General features: G+C 45.1%; 1 protein-coding gene across 1 annotated transcript in view; it reads left to right on the forward strand.

Annotated features, from left to right (window-relative positions):
• The window catches only part of Pdgfrl (platelet derived growth factor receptor like), a 60,558-nt gene extending 41,738 nt beyond the window's left edge, over positions 1–18,820 (forward strand). Inside the window, exons 3-6 of the mRNA XM_059245027.1 lie at positions 8,746–8,897; positions 14,156–14,449; positions 16,827–16,966; positions 18,385–18,820. Coding sequence (XP_059101010.1) covers positions 8,746–8,897; positions 14,156–14,449; positions 16,827–16,966; positions 18,385–18,573 — 775 coding nt within the window. The 3' untranslated portion in view covers positions 18,574–18,820. The remainder of the gene's footprint in view (positions 1–8,745; positions 8,898–14,155; positions 14,450–16,826; positions 16,967–18,384) is intronic.
• The last annotated feature ends 117 nt before the right edge of the window (positions 18,821–18,937 follow it).

The raw sequence follows: 18,937 nt of genomic DNA on the forward strand, positions 1-18,937 counted from the left end.
TGTGTGTGTGTGTGTGTGTGTGTGTGAGTGTAAGAGAATGGGAGTGTGTATGTATGTGTGTGTAAGCAGTGTGAGTGTGTATGTGTGTGTGAGTGTAAGAGAGTGGGAGTGTGTATGTGTGTGTAAGTGGTGTGAGTGTGTATGTGTGTGTGAGTGTAAGAGAGTGGGAGTATGTATGTGTGTGTGTAAACGGTGTGAGTGTATGTGTGTATGTGAGTGTAAGAGAGTGGGAGTGTGTGTATGTGTGTAAGCAGTATGAGTGTGTATGTGTGTGTGTGAGTGTAAGAGAGTGGGAGTATGTATATGTGTGTGTGTAAGCGGTGTGAGTGTGAATGTGAGTGTGTGTGTGTATGTGAGCGTAAGAGACTGAGAGTGTGTGTGTGTGTAAGCGAGAGGGCTACCTCAGGCAGTTGATTTCAGGAGTAATCCACCTTCATCTTGATTTTTTTGAGGAAGAATCTTTTCCTGGCTTGGACCTCACCAAGGTCAGCCCCCAGAGATCTGTCTGTCCTTCCACCTCCACCTTCCTACTGCTGGGATTCCTGCTTCCTTCTAGCACAGCCAGCTTGGTTTTGTGGTGGTTGGTTGGTTTTGTAAACCTGGGTTCTGGGGATGAACATGAGTCCTTGAGGTTGCAAGCCGAGCGAACACTTGACCAGCCCTCTCCCAAACCGATTTCTGATGTTAGAACTGTGTTTACTTTTGAAGTTCCTTAGTCTGCATAGTTGGTTCTCTATTGAGTTTTCATACACATAACTTCTTTCTTCTTTTTTAAAAAAAAAAAAATAACTGTGGCAGGCAGACAGCTTCAGCATGTTCTCCCCAGCTGTCTGTTTCCAAGAATTTGAGCTCCGTTCATATGACACCATTCCGGGCATATCACAGAGTAATTCTTTCCTGACGCATTCTTAAACTGAGACCCAGAGTAAACACAGGCCCTCTGCAAATGCTTGAAAGGCAGCCTAGCAAGCACACACGAGTCTTTATCTGCACTGATACTTGGCACAGTTCCTCACATGCGGTAGAAAGCAGCCAATTAATTCTTGATGTGAGTGTTGAATGCGGGTGTTTAATTGTATCTTTTGATTTTGGTTTTATGCCATCTTAAAAATAGTGTCCAAGGCTGAAAGTCTGAGTCTAGGCAGCTGAGTGGCCCTGGAAAGTGATTTAAATGGAGCTTCCTATTATCCTGCTGTTCCACCTCTTGCTGAATGACCTTCAGGTAGTGGCCTCACTGCTCTGGCCTTAGGCCCTTCACCTACAACACAGGATGACGTCTGCCTATGAGGACTTCATCAAAACCAAGGCAGGGGAGGTAGAGGACTTGCCAGAGTGCCCCGCACACCAAACACCACTGAAGTTTTATTCTTCTTGTTGTTTTTTTTAATAACATATTTTAATTAAAATATACTTTCATCATTTTGCATTCCTGTCCTCCCTTCAATCCTCCCAAGTTCCCTCACACTCTCTTAACAGTTTTTAATGTTTATTATTTGCCTCCTGCTATTTTTTATATCTGTATATGTAATCTCACTTAGTAGCACTGGTTCAAAGTGGACACCCTTCCCGTCTTTCCATAGGTGGTAACTGAGAGGCTGCTCAGCTTTTCTAATATTGCATAAGTAAATGATGAACCAAACTGCATCATGTCCTCTTGTCTTCGGGTTTCTATTGCTGTGAAGAGACACCATAACCATGACAACTCTTTCTTTTGCTTTTTTTTTCTTTATTTTTTTACAGCGTTGAGTAAGTATACCCACTTCTCTTCAGCAGATGTTAAATTAATTTTTTTAAAAAAAATGGAAGGACTATTGCTGCAGCTTTGTAAGTATTGCTTGACCTGGGTTCTTCCTGGGATCTCAGTAGAGGCAAAGTTGCTGATAGTCCTTCCATTATCTTTTGGCTTCATCTGCCATCACACAGAGACTTCTTTGAGGGAAAAAAATGCGGTCTGTTAGAATATGGGCGAGGAAGAAGTACCCCTTATCACATGACTCAGCCTAAGGAAATACCCTCACTGCAATTGTGTTCATCGCCGCTGTCTTCATGGTCATTGTCGTGGTCACAGACATTGCACGAAGGATGCACTCTCCACTGCCACATCCAAATTCCTCGCGTGAACGCAGTGCAGTTAGCTTCATCTGAAGAGTCTCTGCCATCAGTTTTCTGATCACACTTCTGACTCGTGTTGTAACAGGCTCCCTTGGCGCAAGTGAGTTGATCACATGTTGGGTAATGGCAGTTTCTCTCGTCAGATCCACCGGAGCAGTCGTTGGTTGACGTGGTCGCACCTGTATTCGCTCGGAATACACTGACCATTCAAGCATGTCATCTGCCGACTTGAGCATGTGGTCCCAGGGCAATTCTGATGTTCATCCGCGCCATCTGAATAGTCCTGGTTCTGGTCACACACCCAGGAGTGGGGGATGCGGGTCTGCTCAGTAGGACAGAGGAAAAAGCCGGATCTGCAGGAACCAGGAGGACAGCCAATTTTGTCTGTGTCATCCAAACAGTCTCTGAACCCATCACACCTCCAGGGTGCAGGGATACAGTATCCATTCTCACAGCGAAAATTCCCACCGCCACATTCTTGGCCACTGACTGGCGCCAGGTAGGCAGCGATCGCCAGCGGCAGCATGGCCGGGTGCTCCATCCCAGAGACCGCCTGGGGCCTCGCTGTTCCTTCCCTGGGAGGTGGCCATGTGTCGCAGCCTGCATGAACAGCAACTCCGCTCCCACTCGCAGGTCTCACTCAGCAACTCTGCTGGCTGCTAGAGGCAGAAAGCTGGCCTGGATCCCAGAAGCATCCACTTTTCACCCCTCGCCGGTCCCCACCCTCCAGACAGTGCATAAAGCCCTTTAGGCCAGACTGCCCCCTTCTTATTGGTTTAATCACCATCATTTCCTGGGTTAGAGGAATGGAAACATGTACCTCGGGCATTCTCATATATGTAGTAGATACTTAAGATGTTCAAGGTTGTCCTCTGGGCTGCGGCTCCACTGTCTGCGACTCATCGGAAGAGCATAGTGCAGTGCCCAGGATCCCAGAAGTGTTAGCTATTAATAACTGCAGTGGGTGGGTGTAGACAGCATGTGGAAGGGGGAAATCTAGCTCGGAAGTCCTAAGGTCACTATGGGGCCAGACTTTGAATCTGGTCACTATGGCTCCATGGCTCCATGGCTCATGATGGTTTCTCAGAACATGGCGTCTTTCACAAAGCAGCCACTGGTGTCCCAGTCACGCTTCCCTCTGTTGAGTCTGTTGAGCACTCATCCTCCCTTTTTCTCCTCTCAGGACATGACCTTCTTTTGAATGCCTGGTGCCTGGTCCCCAATTGGACTAGTTAGCATCTTTATCTGCTCCTAAGACCCTCAGGTCTTGAGGGTTTTGCTGGCTACCCTCCTCTAAACTCTCTTGGTACTCACTGTACAGTACAATGCTTTGAGTGAAAGCATTCTCTAGAATCTTTGCATCCTTTGTCTCCACTCCTCTAGTGTCCTCTGCATCCTTCATCTCCACTCTAGTGTCCTCTGCATCCTTCATCTCCACTCTAGTGTCCTCTGCATCCTTCATCTCCACTCTAGTGACTGTTGCATCCTTCATCTCCACTCTAGTGACCTCTGCATCCTTCATCTCCACTCTAGTGACCTCTGTATCCTTCATCTCTGCTCTAGTGACCTCTGTATCCTTCATCTCTACTCTAGTGACTTCCGTATCCTTCATCTCCACTCTAGTGACCTCTGCATCCTTCATCTCTACTCTAGTGACCTCTGCATCCTTCATCTCCACTCTAGTGACCTCTGCATCCTTCATCTCCACTCTAGTGACCTCTGCATCCTTCATCTCCACTCTAGTGACCTCTGCATCCTTCATCTCCACTCTAGTGACCTCTGCATCCTTCATCTCTACTCTAGTGACCTCTGCATCCTTCATCTCTACTCTAGTGACTTCTGCATCCTTCATCTCCACTCTAGTGACCTCTGCATCTTTCATCTCTACTCTAGTGACCTCTACATCCTTCATCTCCACTCTAGTGACCTCTGCATCCTTCATCTCCACTCTAGTGTCTCCAGTTTAGTTAACAGCCATAAGCACTTATGGAACCACTGAACAACTATCTTATAAACCACAGCTTACTCCTTGCCTGTGACTTGTAGCATCTGGGGGAAAGGAGTCACCATTGTTATCTGGTCACTGTCTCAGATGAGTGGTACTATTATCTTTTAGCTGGAGGTGCCAGCTCTTTTTTTTTGTGCCCATATCTATGACTTGGAGTACTCTAAAAGAGAGTAAGCTGAATCAAACGCAGGAAATATCAGACCTCCACTAGCAGGAACAGAAACACACACACACACACACACACACACACACACACACACACGGGAGGAAGTCATAAACATTGAATGAATGTTCTTCAAAAAGTTTTAAACGTTGAACTAGTACTTCTTGAATCCTGGCCTTTCCCATTACTCTCTAGGTCAGAATGTCGGAAGCGTCAGTTTGGAAGTAAAGGACCCAAAATAAGATGCTGTGTTCGGATACTAAGAGCTGCCCCAGCCAAGTTCATTCGGATGCTCTTGTTCCATCATTTAATGGTACTTTTGTTGTGACAATTGTTTTTAACTCACCTCCCGTCTCTCCCTTCTTTCCACTCCACTGGAGTTGTTTGGTGATTACAAGAGAAAAAAAGAAGGGCCTCTGGATGGAGCATCTGCACTTAGTGTTCTACAGGACTTAGCTGTGCTTTTCCCCATCTCACGACACATGCTCAGCACCCAGTGGATTTGGCCATATCCTAACTCTCTGGACTGTGTAGGACTACTAGTAGATCTGGACATTTTAAATCCAGGCATTTGAACTGTAATCCTTTTAAATAATTTGTTTCCTGTTTTATGAGGTCTGCATAGAAGAGGGGGTGGAAATATGCAGAAATGTTTTCCAGGGCATTTCCTTCCTTCCGCCCCCAGTCTGCTAAAGATACAGCACTCCAATCATGGTGGCAGCCAGGTTACCCTCTAGTGTTAGGTTTTATGTGCCTGCTGAGCTCCCTTTCTATAACTCCCATGTAAACAGGGGCTGGGGCCCAGAGAAGGTACTCGGTATTTTAGCTGGTTCTGAGTTTTGCAGAGCTTGTATATCCAAATGTCATGTGTCCAGGTCTCCTGAGGACACTTCCATTTTCTTTTCCCTTTGCCATTTTTGTATCCTCTGAAATCAACCTGGTTTTATTTGTATGTGTACAAGTGTTTTGTGTGTATATATATACACACACACACACACACACACACACACACACACACACACACTGTGTGTATCTGATGCCTGCAGAGGTCAGAAGAGGACATTGGATCCCCTGTAACTGGAGTCCAGACGGTTGTGAGCTGCCATGTGGGTGGTAGGAACTGCAACTGTGTCTTCGGCAAAAGAAACAAGTATACTAATCGCTAAACCAACTTGCCAGCCCCTAAGATGAAATCTTTTGATGGTTGCCCAAGACGTTCATACTGCCAAGTTGTATGTGTGTTAATGCTTAACAGATTCCCTTAAAGACATCTGACCATGTTGAGCATCTATTCCCTTTGAAGCTTTCTCTTAGGACCTTTATGATGAGTCCTTTTCCTGTTTCTTATCCCGTGTGTGTGTGTGTGTGTGTGTGTGTGTGTGTGTGTGTGTCTGTGTGTCTGTGTGTCTGTGTGTCTGTGTGTACCTAGGTGGTATGTGTATGAAAGGCCAGAGATAGATGGGGGTTATCTCCCTTAATGGTTTCAATCACAAGTTCCAGTTTCGAACCCTTTCTAACACAGCGATTCAGGTTGTGAGGCCATTTCTGACACATTCCATTTTGCTCTCTTATCCAGTCAGTTGCAAATCCCGGCCTCTTTCATGGATTTCCATATTCTCCATGCCCATGCCTCGCCACCTCTTCATTGTAGGAACAGTTTTAATGTCTCAGATTCTCTCTTCTCTTTCCACCCTTCCCATCTGGTTCTGTCTGCTCATGCCCTGACGATGGTGCCCCTATCACTTCCCATTCCCTGGAGTGCAGGTTGCTTCCCACTGCTTTAGTAGATGGCCATGCACCATGTCACTGCTCTCAACCACGTATCTGTGACTCCCACACCCCGCTCTGTCTCATTCTGCAAACAAGGGATGAAATCTCCAAGGGACTGTTACCTTCTTTCCACCCACTGCACACGAGGGTCCCGGTAGCGAATGTGTCAGAGCAAGCCCTCAGCCATCCTGGTGTGGTTTGATGTTCCTGGAGCAAGCACATTTTGCCTGCTGTCCCCCAGGTCCTACTGCCCTCCTCTGGCACCTATACAAGCCCAGCTTGTCTTACCTCCTCTTCAAAGCTACCTTCAACTCCTTCAACCCACCCTTTGAGAATGTCATTTTTACTGTGAGAACCTGGCTGGTCATTCCCGAGTCTTTTCATGGTTGTGAATTTTATTTATTTATTTTTTTATTTTTATTTTTATTTTTTCAAGATAGGGTTTCTCTGTGTAGTTTTGCACCTTTCCTGGGTCTCGCTCTGTAGGCCAGGCTGGCCTCGAACTCACCAAGATCCGCCTGCCTCTGCCTCCTGAGTGCTGGGATTAAAGACATGCACCACCACCGCCCAGCCATGGTTGTGAATTTTAACTCTTGAGTCCTAATGCAATCTCCTTAAAGCCCACTCGTTTTTATTTGCTGCGCTAACACTCTCCAGAGCTCGGTGGGCGTTGTTCGCTGTTGCTGTAGCAGTATTCACAATAGCTGGCCTGAACCTACAATTACATGCAATTAGAAATAATTGGAATGATACACTGAGCAGGGCGCGTTGCATGAAATGCTTGGTACGCATTTTATTATCTAATTACTACATGCTAAGTACACAAGTAACTTACGGTGACTTGTTTAGCTGGTCCCCCACTGTGTGTCTCAGGAGTGTCACTTTCCTGAGTCTCTGTGTTCTGGTCTGCTGTTGAGTTTGTTACTCTGACAATACCAAAGAGAAAGGGTTATTATTTTGGCTCACAGTTTTTCAACTTTGAGCTCATGGTTGTTGGACCCCATCGCTCTGGTCTCATGGTGGCACATCACGGCACTCATAGTTATATATGACAGTGGCAATACACAGTGGGTTAAAGCCTTTTCTCCCATGTCTAGGAAGTCATAAAATCAGCAGAAGAAAGGGTAAAAGCCTCACTCTTCTCCGGCACCAGTGACCAGGAAGGAGAACCGCACTAGATCTTACTGCTTAGGGGTTCCATTATTCCCTATAAATCTCATGAGCTGGGGGCTAAGCCTATAATACGTGGGACTCTGTGGACATTCCATATCTAAACTGTCTGCAAATAGGGAGCTGGCTGCCTGATATTCCAGATGTCTCCATTGCCAGTGCTGCGTGCCGCGCCAGTTTCGATTCACTTGTATTTAAGGAATCCACACTGTGTACTGTGCACAGATTTTTTTTTTCTCTCTTAGGGACTATGAAACAAATATGTCATTGCGTCTTTCCTTGTCAGCATCCAATGTCATAACAGGAAGCCAGGGGCATCAGAGGGGCAGAAAAACAAGGGGGCAAGGACTTCATTAGGAGAAAGTGGGGGAGTTTCTGAGAGGCTGTTGTAATTAGAAGCTTCCTGAGGGAGGGGAGATTTCCGTCCAGTTTAAAGGAGAGAGGTGATGGAGTAGGAGTGTACAGCCCCCTCTTCACAGGCCTAGTGGGTGCAATAAGCCATGCAGTGGGGAGCTAGAGCAGGGCCCTGTTCAGGACCCAACACCCAGGTGATTTGTATGGGCTAAATTTAGAGTTGTGCTCATACTGATATTGTTGCAAGATGACACAGGAGGTTCTCTACTCCATCAGAAAGCTATGCGGATCCCAGAGGAGCAAAGCATTTGGAGATCTGAGATGAGTACTTGGATTAAAACCATTTATTTTGGCATTGCATGCTGAGTCTCCTAAGCCACGGGGGAGCATCCGTTAGGAGGATGATGTTTCTGGAATTCTGTCACAGTGTAGTTATCAGGATAATTGGCTGGTGTTACTGTTTAGATGTTACTGTTTAATAATAATGTCTGTATTTCTGGAAGAAAGTGGGGATTTTCAGAACTTCTTATCAGTCAACTAGATAAAAGCATGAGAGTAAAATAAAAATAGAAATGGTAGGACGAGGCCTGAGTAAAAGCCAGAAAGCCCAAGGGGCCTGAAGACTTCTTCAGAGGTGTGTCCCTACCTAGAGCTCACATCACAGCAGAGAAAACAGGTTTTATTTTTCATATAATTATATAATATCTCTAAGATTCTAAGCTCATGCTTTACTGCTAAAAGAGATTTAGGGTTTGGGCTAATGCTGTATGCTCTCAATTCATGTTGTTGTATTTTCAGCCTGTTTCTTTTAAAAAAGCAAGTACCAGTCCCAGACTTTTTTTTGGCTGAATTGCTAAGGTCTCCAATGATTTTATTTCAGGAAACCCCAGCTCTGAGGCCAAAGAGAATTTCATCTGATGAAAAATGTAATTATCATTTATTATTTCCTTTTAGGAAAAGATTTTCTTCCTCCCTCCCACCCCCAACCCCCTCCCCCACACTATTCCCTCCACCCACCAAACACATTCTGATTATTTTGCCATCTGAGAGGCCACATCAGGTCACTGGGGTATTTACATCTGGAAGCAACAAAGCAGAAATCCATGACTGGTGGGCCCCTGGCCGGGCTCTGAGCGGCCCTGATGGCCTACCTCTCTTGAAATTACAGTGTGAAGCAGAATGAGCGCTATGGGCAACTGACTCTGGTCAACGCCACCTCCGCCGACACCGGTGAATTCAGCTGCTGGGGGCGACTGTGCAATGGCTACATCTGCAGAAGAGATGAGTCCAGGACAGGCTCCACCTACATCCTCTTCACAGGTACACGTTTGGTGCACAACAGAACTCCTTGAACTGCCGATGTTGCCTCCAAACTGGGGTTCCCACTGTTAGCAGAATATCTAGTAAACTATTTTAAAAAAAAAGTCTTCATTGTTCAGGCACAGTGCCAACCAAGTATAAGTATTATGCCGGTCTTTGAAGGTAATGATATATATATAATTTCAGGGTCCCTTTTCTAGACATGAAAGGAGGTTTCGAGAGATTAAGAAAGCCCTTAAAGTCCCATAGCAGGCAGAAGGAGTTGAACACAGAACTATCTGATACAGGGTCAATGCCTACACTGCCCAGAAGGGCAGCCACTTGACACACATAGCAACTTAAATATAACTGCATATTAAAACTAAATGCAATTTAAAACTCATCTCTCCAATCACACCTGCCTCAGTGGGACTGCTCAGTTGTGACATTGGGATTGAAATGTTCTCCTCTCGGCTGCATAGGAAGGAGTGTCTCCACTGTCACAAAGTCCCATCGCATGGTGCCGCTGTTGGCTGCTCATCGCTGTACAGAGACCCGTGATCAGATCCTTCTGGAACCTCCATAGCAACAGGGTGGGGTTGCTAAAGGTCACCTCACATTTTTTCGTACGAAAAATGCACAAAGGTCTGGGTTCTAGCCCAGCACAATATACAATCAGGTGTGGTGGTGCATGCCTTTCATTCCAGTGCTCAGGAGAAAAAAGTGGAAGGATCAGAGGTTCAGCATCATCCTTAGCTACATAGTGAGTTCAAGAACCAGCCTGGGCTTACAGAAGAACCTGTCAAAGGGGAGGGGGGAATTAAAAGGGAGGGAAGGAAGAAGAGAAGGAGGAGGAGGAGGGAGGTGATATCATTTTGTTCAGGAGCTGAGACTCCAGAGTAGGGTTCCTGAAGTATCTAATCCTTGTAGTTTCTGTCTCATCATCTGGGACTATGAGGGGAGCCAGGACACCTGTGGATCACACGGGGGAGCCCCTCCTCCTGTGTGGTGCCAGGAATGCACCAGCAAGGCAAAGTCTGTGATTTGGTTGCAGACTGGCTCCCAGTCTCCTTCCACCTCAGACCTCAAGGAGCTCCAACATTGGGGGTTGAGGTTCTTCTGCAAGGTTCAAAGGTCACTTTTGAACAACGTTTAGGAATCTTGCAAACTATTTACTGGTGCTATTATTGTACAGTGCATCTCAGGAGAGTCAGAGCCCCTTTTTAAGTGTCTGAGTAGAAAAGAAGCTCTCATGAGATTTGTCTGAGTCCCGAGTCAATCTGCCTTGCAGGTCTGTACTGAATTATGCCTATGACCCAGTGATCTTATATCCTGTCCATTAATAAATGCATTAGCAACAGCTCATATATTTTACCCTTCCTGCTCAAATAGCTCTTCCATGGCAACAAGATACATTAGCAGGGCCAGTCCTCCAGGACAGGTATCTCATTTCCTATGACATCCCAAGGAGAGGAATTAAAGCTATTTTATTATGTTTGTTTTAGAAACAATATGGATACAAAGACTTAAAAGGGCAAGATGACTATTCCAGTGTTCTGGGGCTTGTGGTGGCATATTAAGGGAGTCAAACTCATTTTTCTGATCCACAATCCTTGAGCCCTTCCATGGACAAAATAATAGATGGATTGATGGATAGTTACAACCCTGCTAGCTAGTGTCCTCTGTCAGAGAATTTCTAATGGGTGTTCGTGGGAAGTTCTGTAAAAATTTTAATTTGGGGATGTGCTACACAGACTTATCTGTGTGGTCTTTGTATTATGCCATGTGGCAAAGTGTGAAAAAGGCAAACAATTAAGATGACTAACAGCTTCTTATTCTACGTAAGGATGGATTACATGTTGAAATTGCAGATGAACATTCTTTGCCAAGATCAGCACTAGTGTGTCTTCCCAAAGTATTAGGTTTTGATTTGAAGACTTCACTGGAGCTGTTATGGGTTGATAGGTTAGGGTTTAAGAGTGCTCTTTGGAGTTTTCTAAGTGGATCTTCTTTACTTCCTAAAGTCCTCTTGTGAACCAAAACAAAGATAACCATGTCAGCTTCAACTTTAAGCAAACTTAAGTCAGGACTGGGAATATAGCTCAGTGGATAAAGTGTTTGCCTAGCATGCACAAAGGTCTGGGTTCTAGCCCAGCACAATATACAATCAGGTGTGGTGGTGCATGCCTTTCATCCCAGTGCTCAGGAGAAAAAAGTGGAAGGATCAGAGGTTCAGCATCATCCTTAGCTACATAGTGAATCCAAGGACCAGCCTGGGCTTACAGAAGAACCTGTCAAAGGGAAGGGGGGAATTAAAAGGGAGGGAAGGAGGAGGAGGAGGAGGGAGGTGATATCATTTTGTTGTTCTTTTACTCAACACACCCAAAGTCCAGGAAGACTTTCAGTACAGGGTTTGGCACTTTGTCTTTTGAAGTGTGGGTGGCTTTGGAAAACCAAGATGGGCTGCCACAGAAGCTGTGGTTCCTGCTGCTGGCACAGGACTCCCTCAGAACATATGCTTCTCAGCTCCCCACATGGAGAAGCATCTGCCATTTGCTATGTTTGTGTGTTTCCTGGAGTTTGATGGCAAACACTGAATTTTTTTTTTCAGGGTGCTTGCTGCCTGTTGTTAATCTGTGTAATGTTTGAATAACTGCCACATTTATTTCCTCTTATCCAGGAGGCGGGTTCCTGTTCTCTCTTCCCCTCTCCTCAACATTGAAGTATAACATACATAAAGGAAAGAATTCAGATCCTAAGTAGACAGCTCAATAAACTGTCCTCAAAGGAGCAGACATATGTAACCACCACCCAGACAGATCAAGGGGAACGCTGTACCAGTGGGAGGGCTTTCTCAATGGGAAATACTTGGGCAATGATTTTCATATGTGGAGACCACATTAATAAGTACTTTACTAGATACTGAGTGTTGCTGTAATTTGTATTTTAGTTTATAGGCTATTAGCTTTGACTTTTAAAAATATAAAAACCCATATGTTTAGTTTTTAAAGCAATATGGTACATGAGTAGATACAAGTGTATTTGTAGGGGAATGTACTCTATAATTTTTTAAAGGAACCTCAACACATTTCTTTTTACAGATGGAATCTACTGCTGTGTGTGTGTGCGTGCGCGCGCATGCTTACACATGATATTGAGTATTGAAGCTAGGGCCTTTCACATCTTCAGCATTGAGCCATACCCTACTTTGCAAATATTTTTAAAGCAACTGATGGATTCATTTATTGCAAAGTGTGTATTTATTACAAGACATATGACTATTTTTGCATTCCAAAATTCCAGTTGTCCACTGATTCTACTGCCTTTGCTAAGTAGAGCAGATAACTCACTCAGTAAAACCTTACAACACAAGTTGCCTCCACAATCTTACAGTTATAAAATTCTGTTAAGCTAAAAAAAAAAATCTTTATTTTCTTGCAGTGGTGGAGACTAAATGTAGGCCTTCTAACATCCCAGACAAATGCCCTACCACTGAGGCACATTCTCAATCACTCAAAAGATGTCTTTATTATTATCTACTCTTTACAAAGCCAGGGTTTAAAGCACAACTGGATTAATTAACACACCCAAGGCTATGTAGACTTTGTGTCTGAACAGGGATATTGGACACATTACCCCTGGCCTAAGAAAGTCGATTTACAAAGTAACAAAATCACCCAGTCTGGTTAGTATAGAGCCTAGCAGTGAGGGAGACCTTTTGAGCTATGACACAGTCTTTCCCATAGAAACACTTCCAAGTTCCTGAACTTGGTCCTTGGAACCAAAGAACTCCTGCCCCTGAAGGCCTTTGATGTTTCCAGGAATCCTACGCCCAACCTAAATTATCATACAATGGCGACACAGAAAGCTAGTGAAAGAGAAAGCCAAGAATATTTGCCTGCTTCAGAACATTGCACAGGAAACAATTTCACAACTGTTATGTGATTAGCCCCAGAGAGTTCTCCCAGCAATTACTACAATACCCCTCTACAGAGCAATCCAGAAAACAAAGGATTTAATGTGTCAAGCCAAATCAAACAAACAACATACACATGTGCCCCAAAAGCCCCACCCAAAAATCCTTTTGCTGTCCTAGGGATGTTGTGACTCAGCTAGTTCTCACCTGTCTACTTTCTGTGAGATGGAAATGTCATGGAGGGTTTAAAGCATCTGAAAGGTGGCATTGCTGAGGGTGTGTGTGTGTGTATGTATGTATGTATAAAATAATGGGTGGAAGTCGCCAGCTACATGGTACCCAAGTAGAAGCCATCCCTGAGACCAGCAGGTTTCCCTCTGTCCCTAACCCAGCCCTCTCCATTAGCCTTGGCATACATTCTATCTTCCGCGTTGGGTGTGAGGACCCTGAGGACACAGTGATATTGTTATTTGGTCCTTTCAGAATATACCTCCCCTGTATAAGAATGCCCCCTGAACAGAAGCCCTTGGTGATGAGGCTCATTTTCCACACAGAAGCACAGAGTGTTTCAAGGTCTTATGAATGTTTCTCCTGGGGCTAGAAAGATGGCTCAGCCACTAAAATCACTTGCTGTTCCTTCACAGGATTTGAGTTTAGATGAAGTACCCATATAAGGGGGCCCACAACTGCTGGAGAGACTACAGCCCCAGGGGTATCCAACATTTTCTTCTGGCCTCCACAGGCACTCACACACATGTAATTCCCACACACAGCTACAGAAATAATGAAAGTAAAATCTTTTTAAAAAATTTATTTTTAACTTAAGGAAATTGGTCTCCTTTCTTGCTTTATCAGCGTGATCCATGGTTCTGATGTGAGTTGAAATGACTTTTTTTTGTTTCCTTTGAGGACATAGGGACAGTAGATAAAGTTACCCTTCCAACACTATGATAAAATACCTAAGACAATTAAGAGAAAGTTTTGGAGGTTCATGTCCATGGTCAATTGACCTCATGTCTTCGGTCCTGTGTTGAGGCAGGTTTCATCATCAGGAATCAGGTAGAGAGAAAAGGCTGATGTCTTACAAATCTTCAAGAGCACATCTCTGCTGACCTAAAGCCCCCCAGGAACTTTCAATAGCCAAGTCTTTAACTCAAGGGCCTCTAGGGGACAGTCAATGTCTAAATTATAGCAGGATGCAAACAATTCCCTCCCTGTTTTTTTTCAAACCCAACCTTCTCTTAGAGACCCAGTGTGCTGAGTACATTGTCAGGGTGGTTACATCTTTGTGCCGGTTTTAAGAATCTTGGAGGCAACCTCACTGCATTTCTTTTGAGTCATTAAGCCTGTGTCTTCTCTGCAGAAAAAGGAGAGCTGTTTGTACCTTCTCCCAGTTACTTTGATGTTGTCTACCTGAACCCGGACAGACAGGCCGTGGTTCCTTGTCGAGTGACAGTGGTGTCAGCCAAAGTCACGCTCCACAGAGAGTTTCCCGCCAAAGAAATCCCCACCAATGGAACCGACATTATCTATGACATGAAGAGAGGCTTTGTCTACCTGCAGCCTCATTCTGACCACCAGGGTGTGGTCTACTGCAAAGCTGAAGCTGGGGGCAAGTCTCAGATCTCTGTCAAGTATCAGCTGCTCTACGTAGAGGGTAAGTCAGTCTGCCTTCTTCCCCCGAGCGAGACCCGTGCTGCCTGCTGGTTGGGAGGAAAATACAAAGACATAGGATGGTGTTCTACAGGCTTCTCTACGGCATTTCTAGAGCATGTGGCTCCCTTGACCCATTTCCTCTGTACCGTACTCCAGATCCTTCCCACCTCTGTATTTGATTGGCAAGTCCCTTGTATCCCCAGTCTCCCCTTAGGACTCATCAGCCTTTCTGTCTTAACCAAGTATCTCCTAGCATCATCATCCACTTCCCACCTTGAGGATGGTAGTCTGTTTGTGCCCAGTTCTACTTCCGTCCCTTGTTCTGTCACTCTCTGAGGGACCTCTGCTCCTCCACTGTGCTGGCTCTGGTTCCACTGGCTTTCTCATTCCCTTCCCTGTCACTCCCTGCCATTCCTTTAACATCTGTCTTTCTTGTCATTGCATTTTCAGGGTGACATCAGTGTCTACCTGAAGTCTTTGGCCTGTTCACCAGACACCTACATTCCACTCTATCAGTTGCACCATGAACACGTAGACAGCCACAACTGGTGGGATGTAGAGATTATAAGGTCTCATCCACAGCTCCCAACACAGGCTCTCCTCCTTCAGCCTACCACTCTCACACCTGTTCCAAGGCTTTTCTGATGGCACAGGGATGGACTAATGAGCAGATCTTCTATACAACCATATAACACTGCCCTTCCGTGACTTCCTGTAGAGAGTGCCTCACTCTGTTCCCCAAAATGGAGGAAAGGGGGTGATTCCTCTTGGACTGTAACTCCTCTGATAAATACAGAGGCTTATATTACTTAACCAATTTCTATTAATCTGTATGTTGTCATGTGGCTGTGGCATTGCTGGTTTGTGGGCATCTTGTCATCTTGTTGCACCTTGGGCATCTGACTGGTGTCCCCTCATCCACCTGCCCTGACTCCACCCTTCACCTTGTCTTCAGTTCAAATGTACTTATCCTGCTCTGCCATAGGCCAATGCAGCTTTATTTATCAACCAATCAGAGCAACACATATTCACAGCATACAGAAAGACATCTCCCAGCATGGGAGTATCTAAGGTGACCTTTCTTTGCTCTCTTTGTGGAACTGCTCATCTATACCCATAGCTGTGCACTAACAATTTATTTCCTAAATGTGCATGTGTGCTCCAGGTCTATGAGGTAAGAACCATGTGTCCAAGTAGCATTTGTACTCAGATGATCCAGAGGACCCTCAACATCCCAATCCATGCCCATCAGTGGGCTCAACATTACCCTGTGTGCATGGTTCACCTGTGCCCTCCACCTCAGGGAGAGTTGTTCATTTGCCTAGCTAGTGTGAATGGCCACAACACAAGTCTAGCCTGTCCTCCTCCTGCCCTTCATTACAGCCCTTTCAGATCTTCCTGTTTTTATCCCTGATCCAATGACTCAAAATATCATCTCTGGCTAATAATAAGAATACCTTTCTCCCATATGCCCACCTTGTTTTCTAATCGTTTTCTGTATGGTTGCTGACTACAGTTTCAATCCATACATTTAGCAAGTTCTTGCCTATAGATACACAAAGTCCTGATGGGCCAGAGCTGTGAAGCCAGCCATGCGAGGCCCACCTCGTCTTACCTTACAGACTGCTCATGAATCCTACCTATGTCTTTTAAGCTTGGTGCTGGGACTTCAGTTCAACCGCCTGCCTGTCTCTGCCTAGGCTAGCTTGCAGCTCACTCTGGTCTATTTTCAGTGAAGCATTACAGTTGCCCACGTGGTGTCTGCACACTCTGCTGGGGTGTAGGCTCTAAGAGCTCAGTCCATCTGTCTGGCTTGCTCCTGTGGTCCTAGGTCCTAGCATATCTCTTTGCTTAAGGCTGCCATGAAAATTACTCCTTGAGTGACCACCATAACAAAGAAAAATTTCTGAGATGTTATGACATAAGGATCCTGCCAACACAGGTAGCACCTGACTTATCCTGCAAATATGTCTCATGGGGATATTTGGCACTCTTCAGAGGATGGGTGTCACATACTTGTTTGCCCACCTCCACCCAGCCAGACTGCCTTCACTTACCCTTTCCACAAGTATCGTTTCCCGCCCCACCACCACCACACCCTTTGTATCTTTCACATGACCCTGGTCAACTTGTTAGCTCCTTCACCAGCCACAAGCATGGGGCTGGGGAGCTTGGATTCTGGATGACTACCCCTCTTCTGGACTACCAAGGTAGAGAGAGGCAGAGGCAGCTTCTAAAGCAATCTTAGGGGGTGTATGCTAGTGTTGGCCCCCTGAAGCCATAGAAAAGGCAGGTTTCCTCTCTTCAAAGAGAGTGTATGCTTTTCTTGAACATCAGAGTTATGGATCTCAGGATTCTTTCTTCCTGTTTGCTTCCAGTTCCCAGTGGTCCTCCATCAACCACCATCTTGGCCTCCTCCAACAAAGTGAACGGCGGGGATGACATCAGTGTGCTCTGCACTGTCCTAGGGGAGCCTGATGTTGAGGTGGAATTCAGGTGGATCTTTCCTGGGCAGAAGGTAAGTGCCACGCCCCAGCCTCAGCCAGTACCTTTAGTTTCCATCACTTGGTGAGAGACCATGCTTTAAGTGCACGGTTTAGGACTAGGTGATAACCAGAGAATGTTTGCCTAAGATGTTCCAGTCTGTTTCAAAATACACTGTTTTCCAGAAAAAGAAAGTGCATGACTCTATTTGGTAATTCATTCAAGATGCCTTTTGACATGTAATTTTTCATTGCTCCTACCCAGATGGTGGCATGAAAGGGGCAGACTACTTCTGAACTTCACTCTCATCATCTAGGTCCACTTTGGGCCACTCTACCCCCCTCCAGGAATCCTTCACACTGCATGAAGCTTCAGAGCTGTGGGTGGGAGAAAGGGTAGCAACAGCGAGCCATGAATCCTCACACAAGGCCTGTGGAATTGGCGAGCAGACAGTCTCCGAGTGGGCATATAAACATAGGCCCCATTTACAAGGTGCAGTGAGGTCAGCACCACTTAAAAATAGACTTCTATAAAAGGACGGGCGGTGTCCTCAGCCTTGGTGCAGGGTTGGCTCACTGCGAAAGTTGCTACCAACTTTGTTGCCAGAGAGATGTCGTCTCCCAAGATACACTAGGTAGCCAATGCTCTGCGCAAAGCCTGTGAGGAGTGGAAAATAATGGTCCCCAGAGACTACAACCTGATGCTAGGTTGTTTCTTTTTTAAATACATTGTCACACTTAGACATTCTTGCTTTCCAATAGAATGACCTTTTATGTTGCTGTTATTTTATTATGAGGAAAACTGTTAAGTTGGTAATATTATGATTATCTTTATTGAGTGAATTTAGAAAACACTGTTCTTATATCACTGTAGCTGCCTGAAACGGATCTTAAAGGTGACACTCTTCTAGAATAGGCATTCATGTTGTCTAGAGCATGATCTTACCTTTCCTTGTTACAGCTTGCCTCCCCTCTGTAGTCTCAAGGAACACTAGCCAAATCGCGTTCCTGCCTCTCCCAAATCAGAGGCACAGGGAATTCTTCTGTACCTGCACAGCCAGTCCTTTGGGCTTTTGACCTTAAATTCCATGAATAAGAACACTTGGCAGTGACAGTAGGCAATGTGATGATACAATGAAAAAAATTCTGCCTATGTATTTATGCTTAAGACCAGTTCCCCTTAGAGGCCCCAAATAATCCATTCCACATCTCTAAAGAGCAGAAAGAAATCACGGAACAGCATCCTGAAATTCAAGACCCCACTTGGAGAGAAAAAAAAAAATGCAGCCTTGAACGAGTATACAGTTTAAAAAAAAGAAAAAGCCAATAAGCTCAGCATACAAACTAGTCTTCAGGGAGCATGTGCTTTGTATTTGAGAATGGGTTGGGTGGATGGGAGCGGAGTAAAGCAGCTTGTCCCTCTGGCTTCAGTCTGTGTACCATCTTTAAACAGGACGAAAGGCCTGTGACCATTCAAGACACCTGGAGACTGATCCACAGAGGACTGGGGCACACCACAAGAATCTCCCAGAGTGTCATTACCATTGAAGACTTTGAGACCATTGATGCAGGCTATTACATATGCATGGCTCAGAATCTCCGAGGGCAGACTACAGTAGCTACCACTGTTGAGTTTTCCTGACTTGGGAAATGAAGTATAATGAACCGATGGGGAAGCTATCTGTATACACAACATTTGAGATGAGTGCTTTGTGGGAGGCCAATACCAAGGGCCAACCTGTGGGTCAGACATCCAAATTAAAAGGAAGTCAGTCTATTAATAGAAGTGTTAACTTTGTATTTTGATTACTTACAGCCATGTTTCTAATTTTTATACCAAGAAAACATGTCAACAACTTTGTATAATCATTTCTATTAAATGAGCAAGATTTTATAAAAAAAAAAAAAGATGAGCTGTTTGTTGTGCATCCAGAAGGACCTGACAGCAATTTTTGTGTTACTACCTTGTATTCTGTTTGAACCAAGTTCAACTGCTTCCTCACAAG

Source organism: Peromyscus eremicus, chromosome 17 (assembly GCF_949786415.1).
Source record: "Peromyscus eremicus chromosome 17, PerEre_H2_v1, whole genome shotgun sequence".
NCBI lineage: Eukaryota > Metazoa > Chordata > Mammalia > Rodentia > Cricetidae > Peromyscus > Peromyscus eremicus.